Here is a 16,791-nt window from a genome sequence, read left to right on the forward strand (position 1 = left end):
AGTCCGATCACATCTTACCCTCCGTTCGATTCTGGATAGTGAAGACATTTAATATTTTCAATTTGATGTTTTACTGTTTTTGAATTTACTTATAGGCATATCAATGTGATATAATCATGAGTGTTTAAAAAGAATACAGTGGAGTAATGATTTTGTGAACTTTATTTTATCCTCTCACCCTCAAAGCTATTGAAGATAGGAATGTGCATGATGTTATTTAGAGCCTTTTGGCATTAGAGACTAAAAGTCTGGGGTTAGATCCTAATTGCATTTCTCCCCCAGTCAAGAAGGGGAACTGTATGTAAATATCTGTTTACTAATAACATCACGTCTGCTTGCCAATAACATCAACATTTGGTCACTAGGAGATGACATGTCTGCCCTTTGTTCAATCAAGAGCCAGGAGGAGGAACCTTTTATCTTTTTTGTATAAATGAGTCGATGTTCATACAATTGACACACACTTGGAATCATCACGTTGCATTCTGATGTGATATTCTGACTGTGTCTTTAGAGGCCTCTAAATAAATTCTTGCAAGGAACCTTGTTCATCAGATCTCGGATACAATGATTTTGAACACGCAAAGATTACACTTAAAATAGTAATCATACAATTCCTTCAATAGGGACTCGATGTCTCCTTGATTTGTCCCTTTTGACACTTCCAGCACAATGGACAGGCCCTAGACTTCACAGCGGTTGCGGAACCTTTTTGGGGAGCAGACTGAATGAGCTCCCATCCTCTTCACTGACTGACTTGGTCAGACTTTTCTCCACAGCTGCTTGTTTTCCCCTTCTCTCGGTCAGGCTTCGCTCCGCAACCAGACAACCTGTTAGTCAGTGGTACCTGCTGTGCCGTGCGATAGGTGAATCAGGAGAGTCATTCAGCGATCTTCACAGCCTTCTGAGTCATCAACAACACTTACAAGGACCTTCCCACTTTGGGCTGGACCTTCAAAACCCAGTCACAACCCTTGATGGGACGTTGGCCTTCCTGCAGAGGCAGAGTTGTCTGGCATTTGATTAAACTTTCACTTCCTCATTTAACAATCTCCTCAGTTACTTAAATCAATTCCTTTCATTTGCTTTACTTAATAGGTAATTTACAATAGGCAAATTAAATAGTTTACCACACAAAATTTCAAACAGACTAAACTGCCCTGTTCCTTTTACAATTCTCCAAACTATCTGACCATAATCTTCATGCCTTGATCATGTATTTATTCCTCTTCTTTTTTTTTTTCTTAAAAATTACACGGTTTTACAAAAAATCCACAAAATCCGCAAGATTTAAAAAAAAAAAAATGCATAGTTGCAAAAACAATAGGTGCCTCGTAGCCGTCGCTGCTCGGGCCCTAATTTGCGAGAAACCCCCCCACTGTAGTTTACATGTCCTGGAGGGGCAGAATTTTGAGGTCTGCTCACAGTCAGGTATTTTAAAACTAATTGTATTATACTACATATAGCTACGTTTAATGTAATACATTTTTCCAAAGTTATATGTAGTTATAATAAAGCCACCATGCATATCAATCATCTTGTAAACAATGAATACCGGTATATGATACTCGCTTAAGTTCTACTTCATGTTTACTAAACAAAACTAAGGTTGTAACCATATCAGCATTCAACTGTCTGTTCAAATGGCTTTCCAATATTTTAATAAAGTCAATACTGCCATTGTTCAATTTAATTCACAAACTGCATTTTTCACATTCATCTGTCCATTAAAATTGATCAGACATTGTCATTGTCATTGGTGTGTCAATTCAATTTCATAAGTGGCATTGTTATTTTAGCATAATTAGCGCCCCAACTCGTGCAATAATTGCACAATCCCTAAATCAATCCGTGGGTGTTATTTTATTTCAAAATACCATAATCAAAAACAACAAAAGCTCACAAAGGGTCACAATACCACCCATGGGTTTAAGATATAATTTATTGTTTTGTTTCAAATCTTAAGGCTGACAAGATTGCTTCTTTTCTTGTTGGGTCTTCACAATAACCACTTTACAGTTAAAACATAATCTAAATATTAACACCCTTGCTGCACAAAAGTGTAATATAACCTTATTTTCAATATTCTCAATTTTTAGTAAATTAAAGTTTTGTTTTGTTTTGTTTCCTTTTTCTCACAGTTCAATTCATTTTCTTTGATGCCATAAAAAATGTTGTCCATGCAAGTCAAAATCTGACATTCAAATGTACACAAGCAATTTAGAATTGCTTGAGAGGGTATTGTGGGACATTCACAATATCCTTGTAGTAACTATATATATATATATATGTTTGTATGTATCTTTTCCTTCTAGTGTAAATTTTAACCAGAATATACAATTTGGGTGTACAGTAATCTTATAGTAGTGTTGTTCATTACTTAAATTTCCATCAAGGACATCTTTGCTTCAGAATCCAAATTATTTAATAAAGTGCATTTTTAAGTAAATTTGGTACTTTCAATCAGCACTCCTGCATTTAGCAAATCCTTAATCCCTAGTCTAATTCAGCTCTACTTCAGCATTTTATTTCAATAAATATTCTTTAGCATAGGTAATATTCACTCTGATTTCCACTTGCTTACATGTTGTCATTAAACCAACATCAGAGTTACTTTTTATCTAGAATTAATCAGGAAGCAGGTTAAACAGCTCTTCCTGTACAATTTAGAATAAAAACAAAAAAAAACTGTCATCTCTTCTCTTTTCCTAATCTCATCTAATCTGACGCAGACTCTTACTATCTCAACACTTATTGTTTCCTTCTACCATAACTGTTATACATTATATCATTAATTCAAACTTCCTAGTTTGTCCAGCATTACCCTTACCCTCTTTAACCTATCTTTCTGCTCTACTTACAATTTCACTAATTGGTTGACAAACTTCTCCTCTACCAACTGAGCTATCGATGGATCAAGAACATCCGAGGAATGGGGATAAAGTATAAAGCGGCACAAAAACTGTGACATTTTCAAATTTGTATTTTTAGATGAGTTGAAGAATTTTGTTTTTATTTCCTATTTATAAATAAATTCGAGAATTCTCTAAAAACGTATTCGAACTAGATTAGGACCAGCGAGCTAAAAATTTCATCTGAGAAACTCTACAGTCCTCTGCTTTACAAACTGAATTTACAAATGTTGCCATGTAATGGATGTAGATCAGAAAGTTTATGGAAATGCTTTGTGGAACAATGAGTAATTGTAATTGTGGCATTTTCGAATTGGGTATATTAAGATGAATTAGCAACAATTATTTTTTTTACCTATTTTTGAGTAAGATTGGGAATTCTCCAAATACTCCTTCGGAGCCGGAGTTGAACCAGCGACCTAAGGATTTCTGCTGAGACCTTCTACAGTCCTCCGCTCTACAAACTGAGCTATCGAAGGGTGCTGTGTCTTCTCGGGAACATCCGAGGAATGAATTAGCCACAAATCTTTTTATTTCCCATTATTGATTAAGATTGGGATTTCTCCAAAAACTCATTCGATACGGATTTGAACAAACGACCTAAGGATTTCAAGTGAGACCTTATACAGTCCTCCGCTCTACCAAATGAGCTATCGAAGGTTGTTGTGTCTTCTCAAGAACATCTGAGAAAAGGCGATAACAAAGTATAAATCGCCAAAGAGCAACTGTGAAATTTTTAAATTAGTAAATTTAGATGAGTTAGAGAAATCTATTTTTATTTCCTATTTGTGATTAAGATTTCTCCAAAAACTCCTTCGAGCTGGATTTGAACCAGCGACCTAAGGATTTCAACAGCAACCGTCTACAGTCCTCCGCTCTACCAAATGAGCTACCGAAGGTTGCTGTATCTTCTCAAGAACATCTGAGGAATGAATTAGCCACAAATCTTTTTATTTCTTATTAATTAAGATTGGGATTTCTCCAAAAACTCCTTCAAGCCGGATTTGAACCAGCGACCTAAGGATTTCAACAGCAACCGTCTACAGTCCTCCGCTCTACCAAATGAGCTATCGAAGGTTGCTGTGTCTTCTAAAGAACATCAGTGGAATTAATTAGCCACAAATCTTTTTATTTCCTATTTGTGATTAAGATTGGGAATTCTCCAAAACTTCCTTTTGAGCCGGAGTCGATTAAGTCGACCTAAGGATTTCAGCTGAGACCTTCTACAGTCCTCCGCTCTACCAACTAAGCTATCGAAGGTTGCTGTATCATCTCAAGAACATCTGAGGAAAGAACTATTCAAAAATCTTTTTATTTCCTATTATTGATTAAAATTGGGATTTCTCCAAAATCTACTTCGAGCAGGATTTGAACCAGCGTGCTAAAAATTTCAACCGAGACCTTCTACAGGGCTCCGGTCTCCGAACTGAGGTATCGAAGGTTGATGTGTCTTTTCAAGAACATCTGAGGAATGAATTAGCCACAAATCTTTTTATTTCATATTATTAATTAAGATTGGGATTTCTCCAAAAACTCCTTCGAGCCAGATTTAAACCAGCGACCTAAGGATTTCAACAGCAACCGTCTACAGTCCTCCGCTCTACCAACTGAGCTATCGAAGGTTGCTGTGTCTTCTAAAGAACATCAGTGGAATTAATTAGCCACAAATCTTTTTATTTCCTATTTGTGATTAAGATTGGGAATTCTCCAAAACTTCCTTTTGAGCCGGAGTCGATTAAGTTGACCTAAGGATTTCAGCTGAGACCTTCTACAGTCCTCTGCTCTACCAACTGAGCTATCGAAGGTTGCTGTGTCTGCGCAAGAATATCCCAGAAATGAATTCGGCACAAATATCTTTATTTCCTATTATTAATTAAGATTGGGATTTCTCCAAAAACGCCGTCGAGCCTGATTTGAACCAACGACCTAAGGATTTCAACAAAAACCATCTACAGTGCTCTGCTCTAACAACTAAGCTATCGAAGGTTGATGTGCCGTTTCAAGAACATCTGAGGAATGGGGATAACAAAGTATAAATCGCCAAAATTGTAGTGTGAAATTTTTTAATTTGTAAATTTACATGAGTTAGCGAAATGTATTTTTATTTATTATTTGTGATTAAGATTGGGAATTCTCCAAAAATTCCTTCGAGCCGGAGTTGAACCAGCGACCTAAGGATATCAGCCTAGACCTTCTACAGTCCTCCGCTCTACCAACTGAGCTATTGAAGTCTGCTGTGTCTTCTCAAGAACATCTGAGGAATGGAGATAACAAAGTATAAATCGCCAAAGAGCAAATGTGAAATTTTCAAATGTGTATATTTAGATGAGTTAGAGTAATTAATTTTTATTTCCTATTTGTGATTAAGATTTGGAATTCTCCAAATTTTCTTTCGAGCTGGATTTGAACCAGCGACCTAAGGATATCAACCAAGACCTTCAACAGTCCTCCACTTTACCAAATGAGCTATCAAAGGTTGCTGGGTGTTCTCAAGGACATCTGAGGAATGAATTAGCCACAAATCTTTTTATTTCTATTATTGATTAAGATTGGGAATTCTCCAAAAGCTCCTTCGAGCTGGAGTTGAACCAGCGACCTAAGGATTTCAACAGAGACCTTCTACAGTCCTCCGCTCTACCAAGTGAGCTATCGAAGGTTGCTGTATCTTCTCAAGAACATCTGAGGAATGAATTAGCCACAAATCTTTTTATTTCATATTATTAATTAAGATTGGGATTTCTCCAAAAACTCCTTCGAGCCGGATTTAAACCAGCGACCTAAGGATTTCAACAGCAACCGTCTACAGTCCTCCGCTCTACCAACTGAGCTATCGAAGGTTGCTGTGTCTTCTAAAGAACATCAGTGGAATTAATTAGCCACAAATCTTTTTATTTCCTATTTGTGATTAAGATTGGGAATTCTCCAAAACTTCCTTTTGAGCCGGAGTCGATTAAGTCGACCTAAGGATTTCAGCTGAGACCTTCTACAGTCCTCTGCTCTACCAACTGAGCTAACGAAGGTTGCTGTGTCTGCGCAAGAATATCCCAGAAATGAATTCGGCACAAATATCTTTATTTCCTATTATTAATTAAGATTGGGATTTCTCCAAAAACGCCGTCGAGCCTGATTTGAACCAACGACCTAAGGATTTCAACAGAAACGGTCTACAGTGCTCTGCTCTAACAACTGAGCTATCGAAGGTTGATGTGCCGTTTCAAGAACATCTGAGGAATGGGGATAACAAAGTATAAATCGCCAAAAGGGAAGTGTGAAATTTTTTAATTTGTAAATTTACATGAGTTTGCGAAATGTATTTTTATTTATTATTTGTGATTAAGATTGGGAATTCTCCAAAAACTCCTTCGAGCCGGAGTTGAACCAGCGACCTAAGGATATCAGCCTAGACCTTCTACAGTCCTCCACTCTACCAACTGAGCTATCGAAGGTTGCTGTATCATCTCAAGAACATCTGAGGAATGAATTAGCCACAAATCTTTTTATTTCCCATTATTAATTAAGATTGGGATTTCTCCAAAATCTACTTCGAGCAGGATTTGAACCAGCGTGCTAAAAATTTCAACCGAGACCTTCTACAGGGCTCCGGTCTCCCAACTGAGGTATCGAAGGTTGATGTGTCTTTCCAAGAACATCTGAGGAATGAATTAGCCACAAATCTTTTTATTTCCTATCATTTATTAATATTGGGATTTCTCCAAAAACTCCTTCGAGCCGGATTTGAACCAGCGACCTAAGGATATCAACCAAGACCTTCTACAGTCCTCCACTTTACCAAATGAGCTATCAAAGGTTGCTGGGTGTTCTCAAGGACATCTGAGGAATGAATTAGCCACAAATCTTTTTTTTTCCTATTTGAGATTAAGATTGGAAATTCTCCAAAAATTCCTTCGAGCCGGAGTCGAACCAGCGACCTAAGGATTTCAGCCGAGACCTTCTACAGTCCTCCGCTCTACCAACTGAGCTATCGAAGATTGCTGTATCTTCTCAAGAACATCTGAGGAATGAATTAGCCAAAAATCTTTTTATTTCCTATTGATTAAAATTGGGATTTCTCCAAAATCTACTTTGAGCCGAATTTGAACCAGCGACCTAAGGATATCAACCAAGACCTTCTACAGTCCTCCACTTTACCAAATGAGCTATCAAAGGTTGCTGGGTGTTCTCAAGGACATCTGAGGAATGAATTAGCCACAAATCTTTTGATTTCCTATTTGTGATTAAGATTGGGAATTCTCCAAAAATTCCTTCGAGCCGGAGTCGAACCAGCGACCTAAGGATTTCAGCCGAGACCTTCTACAGTCCTCCGCTCTACCAACTGAGCTATCGAAGGTTGCTGTGTTTTCTAAAGAACATCTGAGGAATGAATTAGCCACAAATCTTTTTATTTCTATTATTGATTAAGATTGGGAATTCTCCAAAAGCTCCTTCGAGCCGGATTTGAACCAGCGACCTAAGGATTTCAACAGAGACCTTCTACAGTCCTCCGCTCTACCAACTGAGCTATCGAAGGTTGCTGTGTCTTCTAAAGAACATCCGAGGAATGAATTAGCCACAAATCTTTTTATTTCTATTAATGATTAAGATTGGGAATTCTCCAAATTTTTTTTCGAGCTGGATTTGAACCAGCGACCTAAGGATATAAACGAAGACCTTCTACAGTCCTCCACTTTACCAAATAAGCTATCAAAGGTTGCTGGGTGTTCTCAAGGACATCTGAGGCATGAATTAGCCACAAATCATTTTATTTCCAATTTGTCATTAAGATTGGGAATTCTCCAAAAATTCCTTTGAGCCGGAGTTGAACCAGCGACCTAAGGATTTCAGCCGAGACCTTCTACAGTCCTCCGCTCTACCAACTGAGCTATTGAAGTCTGCTGTGTCTTCTCAAGAACATCTGAGGAATGGAGATAACAAAGTATAAATCGCCAAAGAGCAAATGTGAAATTTTCAAATGTGTATATTTAGATGAGTTAGAGTAATTAATTTTTATTTCCTATTTGTGATTAAGATTTGGAATTCTCCAAATTTTCTTTCGAGCTGGATTTGAACCAGCGACCTAAGGATATCAACCAAGACCTTCAACAGTCCTCCGCTCTACCAACTGAGCTATCGAAGGTTGCTGTGTCTTCTAAAGAACATCTGAGGAATGAATTAGCCACAAATCTTTTTATTTCTATTATTGATTAAGATTTGGAATTCTCCAAATTTTCTTTCGAGCTGGATTTGAACCAGCGACCTAAGGATATCAACCAAGACCTTCTACAGTCCTCCACTTTACCAAATGAGCTATCAAAGGTTGCTGGGTGTTCTCAAGGACATCTGAGGAATGAATTAGCCACAAATCTTTTGATTTCCTATTTGTGATTAAGATTGGGAATTCTCCAAAAATTCCTTCGAGCCGGAGTCGAACCAGCGACCTAAGGATTTCAGCCGAGACCTTCTACAGTCCTCCGCTCTACCAACTGAGCTATCGAAGGTTGCTGTGTCTTCTAAAGAACATCTGAGGAATGAATTAGCCACAAATCTTTTTATTTCTATTATTGATTAAGATTGGGAATTCTCCAAAAGCTCCTTCGAGCCGGATTTGAACCAGCGACCTAAGGATTTCAGCCGAGACCTTCTACAGTCCTCCGCTCTACCAACTGAGCTATCGAAGGTTGCTGTGTCTTCTAAAGAACATCTGAGGAATGAATTAGCCACAAATCTTTTTATTTCTATTATTGATTAAGATTGGGAATTCTCCAAAAGCTCCTTCGAGCCGGATTTGAACAAGCGACCTAAGGATTTCAACAGAGACCTTCTACAGTCCTCCGCTCTACCAACTGAGCTATCGAAGGTTGCTGTATCTTCTCAAGAACATCTGAGGAATGAATTAGCCACAAATCTTTTTATTTCCTATTATTAATTAAGATTGGGATTTCTCCAAAAATTCCTTCAAGTCGGATTTGAACCAGCGACCGAAGGATATCAACGAAGACCTTCTACAGTCCTCCACTTTACCAAATTAACTATCAAAGGTTGCTGGGTGTTCTCAATGACATCTGAGGAATGAATTAGCCACAAATCTTTTTATTTCCTATTTGTGATTAAGATTGGGAATTCTCCAAAAATTCCTTCGAGCCGGAATTGAACCAGCGACCTAAGGATTTCAGCCGAGACTTTCTACAGTCCTCCGCTCTACCAACTGAGCTATTGAAGTCTAATGTGTCTTCTCAAGAACATCTGAGGAATGGAGATAACAAAGTATAAATCGCCAAAGAGCAAATGTGAAATTTTCAAATGTGTATATTTAGATGAGTTAGAGTAATTAATTTTTATTTCCTATTTGTGATTAAGATTTGGAATTCTCCAAGTATTTCTTTCGATCTGGATTTGAACCAGCGACCTAAGGATATCAACCAAGACCTTCTACAGTCCTCCACTTTACCAAATGAGCTATCAAAGGTTGCTGGGTGTTCTCAAGGACATCTGTGGAATGAATTAGCCACAAATCTTTTTATTTCTATTATTGATTAAGATTGGGAATTCTCCAAAAACTTCTTTGAGCCGTATTTGAAAAAGAAACCTAATGATTTCAACCGAGACCGTCTACAGTCCTCCGCTCTACCAACTGAGCTATCGAAGGATGCTGTATCTTTGCAAGAACATCCGAGGAATGAATTAGCCACAAATCTTTTTATTTCTATTAATGATTAAGATTTGGAATTCTCCAAATTTTCTTTCGAGCTGGATTTGAACCAGCGACCTAAGGATATCAACCAAGACCTTCTACAGTCCTCTACTTTACCAAATGAGCTATCAAAGGTTGCTGGGTGTCCTCAAGGACATCTGAGGAATGAATTAACCACAAATCTTTTGATTTCCTATTTGTGATTAAGATTGGGAATTCTCCAAAAATTCCTTCGAGCCGAACCAGCGACCTAAGGATTTCAGCCGAGACCTTCTACAGTCCTCCGCTCTACCAACTGAGCTATCGAAGGTTGCTGTATCTTTGCAAGAACATCCGAGGAATGAATTAGCCACAAATCTTTTTATTTCTATTATTGATTAAGATTGGGAATTCTCCAAACGCTCCTTCGAGCCGGATTTGAACCAGCGACCTAAGGATTTCAACAGAGACCTTCTACAGTCCTCCACTCTACCAATTGAGCTATTGAAGGTTGCTGTATCTTCTCAAGAACATCTGAGGAATGAATTAGCCACAAATCTTTTTATTTCCCATTATTAATTAAGATTGGGATTTCTCCAAAAATTCCTTGGAGTCGGATTTGAACCAGCGACCTAAGGATTTCAACAGAAACCGTCTACAGTCCTCCGCTCTACCAACTGAGCTATCGAAGGTTGCTGTGTCTTCTAAAGAACATCCGAGGAATGAATTAGCCACAAATCTTTTTATTTCTATTATTGATTAAGATTGTGAATTCTCCAAAAACTTCTTCGAGCCGTATTTGAAAAAGAAACCTAATGATTTCAACCGAGACCGTCTACAGTCCTCCGCTCTACCAACTGAGCTATCGCAGGTTGCTTTGTCTTCTAAAGAACATCCGAGGAATGAATTAACCACAAATCTTTTTATTTCCTACTGATTAAAATTGTGAATTCTCCAAAAATTCCTTCGAGGCAGAGTTGAACCAGCGTGCTAAAAATTTCAACTTAGACCTTCTACAGTCCTCCGCTCTCCCAACTGAGCTATCAAAGGATGGTGTGTTTTCTCAATGACATCTGAAGAATCGATTAGCCACAAATCGTTTTCTTTCTATTATTGATTAAGATTGGGAATTCTCCAAAAAGTCGTTCGAGCGGGATTTGAACCAACAACCTAAGGATTTCAGCTGAGACCTTCTACAGTCTTCCACTCTAACAACTGAGCTATCGAGGGTTGCTGTGTTGTCTAAAGAACATCCGAGGAATGAATTAGCCACAAATTATTTTATTTCCTATTATTGATTAAGATTGGGAATTCTCCAAAAACTCCTTCGGAGTTTGAACCAGCAACCTTAGGATAGGACCTTCTACAGTCCTTGGCTCTACCAACTGAGCTACCGAAGGTTGGTTATCAGCGGAATGCGCTAACCTATTGCGCCACAAAGACACTGCAAGAAGAGATATTTACATTTTTTTTTATTTCAGAACATAAGCCAACAACCTTAGGAACGCTTTAAAATAAAGTGCATCACTTTTCTGAGCGGGCTCGAACCACCAGCCTTTAGGTGAACAACCAAATGTGCTAACCTATTGCGCCATAGAGACACTGAAAGAAGGGATATTTACAGTTATTTTTTATTTCAACACATAAGCCACTAAGCTTGGAAACTCTGAAAAAGTGTACCACGTCCCCGAGTGGGCTCAAACGACTGACCTTTCGGTTAACAGCCGAATGCGCCAAAACTGTTGCGCCACAGGGACACTGCAAGTAAGGATATTTAAAGTTTTTGAATTTCAACACATAAGCCAAAACAGAAACAAACCAAAGGGAAATTCTGAAAAAGTCTAGCAGTTCCCTGCGTGGGCTGGAACAGCTGAATGTGCTGACCTACTGCGCCATGGTGACACTGCACATAGTGATATTTATAGTTTTTGAATTTGGTTTATTTGGTTTGGTTTATGTTTTTATTGAACATGTAAACATAAAAAAAAACACAAGTTTAAAATATAAGTCTAAGTTAAAAAAAAGAAAAACAAGAATAGGAAGAAAGAAAATAGTTTATATGTTCAAAAGGGGTAGGAGAAATTAAAAAACGTATCTAGTCCTACCCCTTATTCCTTTCATGTTGATAAATTGATAAGGTTAATGAATGTTACACCGAGACACTGCAAGTAGCGATATTTACAGTTTTTGAATTTTAACACATAAGCCAAAAAGCATTCAAATTTAAAGCGAAATTCTGAAAAACTGTACCACTTCCCACAGTGAGTTCCTTACCACCAACCATTATGTTAAGAGCCAAATGTGTTAACCTTTTGCGCCACAGACACCACCAGTAGCAATACCTAGTTTTTTTTCTGTTTCTTTCTTTTTTGAGAGCTCAGTATTGTTTATTTAGTAATTTTACAGATTTCACATGTCATCATCATTGTTCAATTTTTTTATTTATTTTTATTTTTATTTTGTATGTGCATGTGCGTGTGTATGTGTGTGTGTGTGTGTGTGCATGTCTGCGTGCGTGTGAGTGTGTACTCATTAGTTCACCTAAAACCTATTAAAAATCCCATACCGTTCAACTAACCCGAATACGTCAAAATCCAGCTATAGTCGTGAGGTTGTCAGGAGACCCGAGGAAGGATCAAAGAAAAGAAAGGAAAGTGAAATCCTGCACTAACCAGACATTACCTACGACCCACCGGGTTACCAACCAGAGTCTTTCACCAACCCCAGAAACATCTAAATTCCAACAAATTAGAGAGACCTCAAGGGCCCAAAGGAGAGACTGAGGAAAGGAAGGAAGGATAGATAAAGCAGAGTGAGATCCACAGACATCAGCCTCCACCGATTCAATGACCAGAGGAAGAAGCAAATTGTGTTTGAATTTCAATAGATGCTGGTGTGGTGGATCTGGCATGCATGAAAACTCCACCAAAGAGGGGAGCCGTCGACCCCGGCCAGGACAGAGCAAGCACAACCCCACAGGCCCCCCGCAATTTGGCAGAGCGGCTAAAAGCTCTGTCCCCGTTGGTCGCCAGGCAAGCAAAAGGGATGGAGAGGTGGAGGCCAGATGAAGATCTGAGAGAGCGAGAAGGTATGGCAATGTGAAGAAGGTCAGTGAGATATGGAGGGGCAAGGTTATTTATGGCCTTGAAAGTGCAGATCCGTATTTTGTATTGGATGCGGAAACGGACAGGAAGCCAATGACGTTTTTGCAGGACTGGAGTAATGTGGTGCATGGAAGGGGTCCTTGTAACAATGCGAGCAGCAGAGTTCTGGAGAAGTTGTAAATGTTGCGTAAATGGAAGTATGCAGATCAGGTGATGTTGTTTATGTGTTTATGTTATGTTTATTGAGTAAAAGTGATATTTTAAACTTGCAATTTTATTTATTTGTTTCAGGCATTAAATGTTCTATTTGCACGATTTATGCTGCAGTTTTGCACAGGGTAAGGGCATTCTAAACAAAACTCATTGTAACTTGCGTATGATGACAATAAAACTATTTGGTTTGACTTGATAGTGTGTTTAGTCCACGTAGATGGTGCGGGGGTGGGTCCACACCTGATGACGTCATTTTTTTTTCTCGGGTTGGGAGGGGCTGGTGCTTGGAGAGCAGAATGAGCTAGAATTTCTCATGAAGGGGAGAATGGAGGAAAACACCACTTTGGTGAGGTATTAGCATTTCAACATGGCTTAAAACTCCAAAAAGTTGATTATTCACGTTACTGTCTCTTTAAAAAAGCTGTATCCTTTTCTATCAAACAAATTTAATCCTATGAATTTTCTCAAAGAAAGTTGGAAGTTTGAGATCCAAGTACAGTATTTTAAATTTCCCATTGCCCCAAAAGCAAAGAAAATCACAATAAATTTCTTAATAGAGCGTGTGTTTGAGATTTGGACCACAACAGTTGTATTATTTTGTGATGAAGACATTGAAACAACTGAACACTTATTTTATGATTGCAAATGTATTAATGCCTTCTGGTAAGAATTGTACGACTGGTTATTCCCTAAATTGCCCAATCCCTATTTTCTGACTACAGAAAATGTTGGGTCTAGTGGAAAAGAGTGTCCTCAGTTCCCGAACGTTTACCGAATGTTAAAAGAAAAGGTGATTAAACCGTTGTAAACACTCTTTCAGATTTTTTTAGAATGTGTTGCAGCCATAAAATAAATAGTTTGCACATTAAATACCTTGTCTTTGTAGTGCATTCTATTAAATATAGGTTGAACATTAGCAAATTGTGTTCCATTTGAACACATCCCTACTTCATGGAATTGCGTTCGCATAGAAAATCTTGAAGAATCATGTGCATGGATTCAAAGCAAACTCTTTTCCCTACAAGTTAAACAAAAAACCCTTACTCCTTTTATTGATGCAAGCTGGTTAAATCCCAAAATAGAAAATACATATTCACACTTGGACTATTTTTTATCACTTAGAAAGTGCTCAATCCAAAAGGGCGGTGGTCTTGGTTAGTCTACATTTCAAAACAGACCATTCTTCCATCCTTTCACCATTTTAAAGCATATTCTCCAACACTCAGAGTGCATTGGAAAAACAAGGAATGGTAAATTTAGTTTCAATAATATGCAAAGGGGTCTAGTATTAACATATTACATGGCTGGAGCCTCACCTTACAAAAAGCTGCCTTCTTCCTGCTACTTTGCAAACAGTTACCACTGGTGGTGCTTCCATCAAATGTCGGACCCAATGGAACGACCGGCATTTACCTGCTACAGCTGGGCGCCGAGTTCCGTAATGAAGGCTCCCGCCGCTAGTCACCTACTTTGCGGTCTAAAGCCTTTACTAGCTTCCCCCGCTAGCCACTCCAGCTCACCTTTTGGCGTTGTTAGCCGAGATGCTTGTCCTCACGTAAAATAAGGATTGGAGGTAGGCTTGCACAATGTAGTCTGAGTGCTTTGAAATGCATTCTATAATTTAGTGACATCTAGTTGTCAATTACACACTGTACATATAAAGCACTTTTCTTATGCTAGTCACAGGCATTTTAACACAGTGAGGGTCGCATTACAGGTAATATCTGAAATGCCAGAACACTCAATACTGTACAACTTCAAATAAGTCACTACACCATTGAACTTTTAGGATATAAATGACCACAAAAACATGCATTGATTTATTTATTTTAAGGTTAATATCCTTTTAATGCCAGGTATTTTCTTCAGACCCGACAGATCCCCTGTACCAGTCACAACATCCATTGCTGCTCTTGATGCAAGCAAAGTTTTGGGCCTGGAGGACACCATTGCTCAACTTGCCTGGCAGGAAGTCCGTCCACAAGCACTCAGTCAGGCTGGTCATGCAGCATGGGAAGGTGAAGCAGGACTTGATCTGTGGGTGACCAATGAAAGGGATTTCAGCAACATGGTCAAACCAGACTACTGGGTTGCTTAATAGATAAAGCAGTTGCTGAAGTAGACAATATTATAAGAGACTGCTACAAATCCATTCCTACCGTGCAATCGCAGCCCTCTCCGTAACGGTCCAACACATTCTTTCGCGCGCTGCTCAATGCATCCCACGGCTGATAGAAGTCACACAGGGAGACATGCAGCGTGCCGTCAAACTGCAGCCGGCCTGCATTTGCACAAGAAGAAAGGAGCATGTGCTCAAAAGATGCAATAAAGTAAAGGACATAAATTACACCTAAGGTCTAAAGACAGCGTTTTATAATAGTCAATAGTCTAACTATGGAATAACATTTTCTATATGGGAGAAAAATTCTAACTTTGTACCCATGATTAGATATTCAACACCCTTGGTCAAAGTGATTCCACATGCTGCAGAGTTGGGTCCTGTGTAAATTGCTCCAAAAAGCTTTTCAACACCCTTGAAGGTCTGAAAAACAAAGATTCATCTCCAACATGTATAATGTACATGAACATTAATATATAAGCAACTCACCGTCAAGTGCTGGATCTCATACTTGGTGGGTCGACCTTGAGCGCCAGGCATCACGCCAACAACCTTGGCCTTGATGACTAGAAAGATATTTTCAAAAGATGCATTAAAACCCAAATGGGCATCCAAAGTGGAAGATTTGGTGCCCCAAGACAGTAGCGCAAATCCAAACAAAAAGACAGGTGTTTCTTTGAAAGTATTTAGCATCATGTAGCGGTAATCACATTCATTTATGACTTCTGTGCTACAAAGTAGACAGACAGTTGTGTGAAATGGCATAACCAAATGTCTAAAGTGCCTATAAAGCTATAAAACAAAGGCTACAGGCCAATTCAAACTATTGCCAAAGTGGAGAATTAAGTGATCTGAAATTTTTAATTTCACCTGGATTTTATTACTTAGCCAAGTGAAACTGTTAGCGTTGAACATTTTGGAATTGCAATCAACACTAAAGGTTTTGAGTAAGTCATGGTCATAAATTAGACTTGAAGCAATATTACAAAACACCCGACTCCCTACTTAACCGTTTTGTGACGGGAGTAGAAGTTGTCCTACAATTGGAACGTGGGTGTAAACTGCCCTAATGCTATTAGCAACACCTGCAATTCCCTACTTAACTGGCTAGGTTTAAAGTCTAGTTAATAAAAGGCCTGTTTAAAGCCATTTTGTGATAAAGTAGCAGGACCACAGAACTGGTGGCTCGGGGAGCAAGGGGACGAGAAAAAAATTCCCATGGACAAAACAATTCACCATTGATTGGAATTTGCAGACTGCCTTATACCTTCTTTTTTAATGACTGCAAGTGGACTCTTGTTTAACTTACCAACAACATCTGTCTGGCAATACAACTGCTGCGGATGCAGTGGTAAACAGGTACAGGCTTGTGCACTTTCCTCCTGAAGCCCCCACAAGCAGAGGAGCACCACAAACTTCTTCCAGCTCATCCTGAAAACCTTCAATGGCGCACCCTCAAAAGCAAAACGCTCTGTCACAACAGAAGGTTCACTCCGCTTGAGTTCATTGTGGCCGGGAGCCTTTTACTTATAGCTGCAGACTCCGCCCACAGTTAAGCAAAATCGTCACGTGCACACATTGATTGATGACTGCTTTCAGCTGTAACTAACGAAATTAAAAACAAAAAATATATATATCAGAAATGATGCATACACTTTATGTATCATTTATGCAGCATTTGGGATCCATGAATATACTATAGAATATCTGAGAGGGAAAAAAAAATCACACATTCTTCCTAAATAATATGGTTTAATGAATGTTATTTTGCTATTT

The 16,791-nt window shown here is 38.6% G+C and overlaps 1 protein-coding gene and 19 non-coding genes across 20 annotated transcripts; all 20 read right to left on the reverse strand.

Annotated features, from left to right (window-relative positions):
* Positions 1-3,302: 3,302 nt before the first annotated feature.
* Positions 3,303-3,391, reverse strand: trnay-gua (transfer RNA tyrosine (anticodon GUA)). The gene is given in 2 exon segments: positions 3,303-3,339; positions 3,355-3,391. It is a non-coding gene; the product is annotated as a tRNA-Tyr (tRNA).
* Positions 3,392-3,723: 332 nt separating this feature from the next.
* trnay-gua (transfer RNA tyrosine (anticodon GUA)) lies at positions 3,724-3,811 on the reverse strand. The gene is given in 2 exon segments: positions 3,724-3,759; positions 3,775-3,811. It is a non-coding gene; the product is annotated as a tRNA-Tyr (tRNA).
* Positions 3,812-3,901: 90 nt separating this feature from the next.
* trnay-gua (transfer RNA tyrosine (anticodon GUA)) lies at positions 3,902-3,989 on the reverse strand. Its single transcript is given in 2 exon segments — positions 3,902-3,937; positions 3,953-3,989. It is a non-coding gene; the product is annotated as a tRNA-Tyr (tRNA).
* A 457-nt stretch (positions 3,990-4,446) lies between these two features.
* Positions 4,447-4,534, reverse strand: trnay-gua (transfer RNA tyrosine (anticodon GUA)). The gene is given in 2 exon segments: positions 4,447-4,482; positions 4,498-4,534. It is a non-coding gene; the product is annotated as a tRNA-Tyr (tRNA).
* A 521-nt stretch (positions 4,535-5,055) lies between these two features.
* On the reverse strand, positions 5,056-5,143 carry trnay-gua (transfer RNA tyrosine (anticodon GUA)). The gene is given in 2 exon segments: positions 5,056-5,091; positions 5,107-5,143. It is a non-coding gene; the product is annotated as a tRNA-Tyr (tRNA).
* A 337-nt stretch (positions 5,144-5,480) lies between these two features.
* Positions 5,481-5,568, reverse strand: trnay-gua (transfer RNA tyrosine (anticodon GUA)). The gene is given in 2 exon segments: positions 5,481-5,516; positions 5,532-5,568. It is a non-coding gene; the product is annotated as a tRNA-Tyr (tRNA).
* A 93-nt stretch (positions 5,569-5,661) lies between these two features.
* On the reverse strand, positions 5,662-5,749 carry trnay-gua (transfer RNA tyrosine (anticodon GUA)). The gene is given in 2 exon segments: positions 5,662-5,697; positions 5,713-5,749. It is a non-coding gene; the product is annotated as a tRNA-Tyr (tRNA).
* Positions 5,750-6,270: 521 nt separating this feature from the next.
* On the reverse strand, positions 6,271-6,358 carry trnay-gua (transfer RNA tyrosine (anticodon GUA)). The gene is given in 2 exon segments: positions 6,271-6,306; positions 6,322-6,358. It is a non-coding gene; the product is annotated as a tRNA-Tyr (tRNA).
* A 274-nt stretch (positions 6,359-6,632) lies between these two features.
* trnay-gua (transfer RNA tyrosine (anticodon GUA)) lies at positions 6,633-6,720 on the reverse strand. The gene is given in 2 exon segments: positions 6,633-6,668; positions 6,684-6,720. It is a non-coding gene; the product is annotated as a tRNA-Tyr (tRNA).
* A 92-nt stretch (positions 6,721-6,812) lies between these two features.
* Positions 6,813-6,901, reverse strand: trnay-gua (transfer RNA tyrosine (anticodon GUA)). Its single transcript is given in 2 exon segments — positions 6,813-6,849; positions 6,865-6,901. It is a non-coding gene; the product is annotated as a tRNA-Tyr (tRNA).
* Positions 6,902-7,172: 271 nt separating this feature from the next.
* trnay-gua (transfer RNA tyrosine (anticodon GUA)) lies at positions 7,173-7,260 on the reverse strand. The gene is given in 2 exon segments: positions 7,173-7,208; positions 7,224-7,260. It is a non-coding gene; the product is annotated as a tRNA-Tyr (tRNA).
* A 92-nt stretch (positions 7,261-7,352) lies between these two features.
* Positions 7,353-7,440, reverse strand: trnay-gua (transfer RNA tyrosine (anticodon GUA)). The gene is given in 2 exon segments: positions 7,353-7,388; positions 7,404-7,440. It is a non-coding gene; the product is annotated as a tRNA-Tyr (tRNA).
* Positions 7,441-7,958: 518 nt separating this feature from the next.
* trnan-guu (transfer RNA asparagine (anticodon GUU)) lies at positions 7,959-8,046 on the reverse strand. The gene is given in 2 exon segments: positions 7,959-7,994; positions 8,010-8,046. It is a non-coding gene; the product is annotated as a tRNA-Asn (tRNA).
* Positions 8,047-8,319: 273 nt separating this feature from the next.
* On the reverse strand, positions 8,320-8,407 carry trnay-gua (transfer RNA tyrosine (anticodon GUA)). The gene is given in 2 exon segments: positions 8,320-8,355; positions 8,371-8,407. It is a non-coding gene; the product is annotated as a tRNA-Tyr (tRNA).
* A 92-nt stretch (positions 8,408-8,499) lies between these two features.
* On the reverse strand, positions 8,500-8,587 carry trnay-gua (transfer RNA tyrosine (anticodon GUA)). The gene is given in 2 exon segments: positions 8,500-8,535; positions 8,551-8,587. It is a non-coding gene; the product is annotated as a tRNA-Tyr (tRNA).
* Positions 8,588-8,679: 92 nt separating this feature from the next.
* On the reverse strand, positions 8,680-8,767 carry trnay-gua (transfer RNA tyrosine (anticodon GUA)). The gene is given in 2 exon segments: positions 8,680-8,715; positions 8,731-8,767. It is a non-coding gene; the product is annotated as a tRNA-Tyr (tRNA).
* Positions 8,768-9,041: 274 nt separating this feature from the next.
* trnay-gua (transfer RNA tyrosine (anticodon GUA)) lies at positions 9,042-9,129 on the reverse strand. Its single transcript is given in 2 exon segments — positions 9,042-9,077; positions 9,093-9,129. It is a non-coding gene; the product is annotated as a tRNA-Tyr (tRNA).
* Positions 9,130-10,002: 873 nt separating this feature from the next.
* trnay-gua (transfer RNA tyrosine (anticodon GUA)) lies at positions 10,003-10,090 on the reverse strand. Its single transcript is given in 2 exon segments — positions 10,003-10,038; positions 10,054-10,090. It is a non-coding gene; the product is annotated as a tRNA-Tyr (tRNA).
* Positions 10,091-10,183: 93 nt separating this feature from the next.
* trnay-gua (transfer RNA tyrosine (anticodon GUA)) lies at positions 10,184-10,271 on the reverse strand. Its single transcript is given in 2 exon segments — positions 10,184-10,219; positions 10,235-10,271. It is a non-coding gene; the product is annotated as a tRNA-Tyr (tRNA).
* A 4,418-nt stretch (positions 10,272-14,689) lies between these two features.
* Positions 14,690-16,531, reverse strand: LOC144044875 (metalloproteinase inhibitor 2-like). Its single transcript, XM_077559567.1, has 5 exons — positions 16,325-16,531; positions 15,505-15,581; positions 15,336-15,438; positions 15,056-15,177; positions 14,690-14,931 (listed from the first exon to the last, which is right to left on the reverse strand). Exons 1-5 carry the CDS (start codon positions 16,443-16,445, stop codon positions 14,743-14,745), a joined length of 612 nt encoding a protein of 203 aa, XP_077415693.1. The 5' UTR covers positions 16,446-16,531; the 3' UTR covers positions 14,690-14,742.
* Between the last annotated feature and the right edge of the window lie 260 nt (positions 16,532-16,791).

Source organism: Vanacampus margaritifer, chromosome 2 (assembly GCF_051991255.1).
Source record: "Vanacampus margaritifer isolate UIUO_Vmar chromosome 2, RoL_Vmar_1.0, whole genome shotgun sequence".
Lineage (NCBI taxonomy): Eukaryota > Metazoa > Chordata > Actinopteri > Syngnathiformes > Syngnathidae > Vanacampus > Vanacampus margaritifer.

Coding starts and splice junctions, on each gene's coding strand:
- LOC144044875 (XM_077559567.1), bottom strand. CDS start 16,445: ATGAGCTGGAAGAAGTTTGTGGTGCTCCTCTGCTTGTGGGGGCTTCAG. Junction 15,582..16,324: donor TTGCCAGACAGATGTTGTTG/GTAAGTTAAACA, acceptor ATATCTTTCTAG/TCATCAAGGCCAAGGTTGTT. Junction 14,932..15,055: donor GAGAGGGCTGCGATTGCACG/GTAGGAATGGAT, acceptor GGTCACCCACAG/ATCAAGTCCTGCTTCACCTT.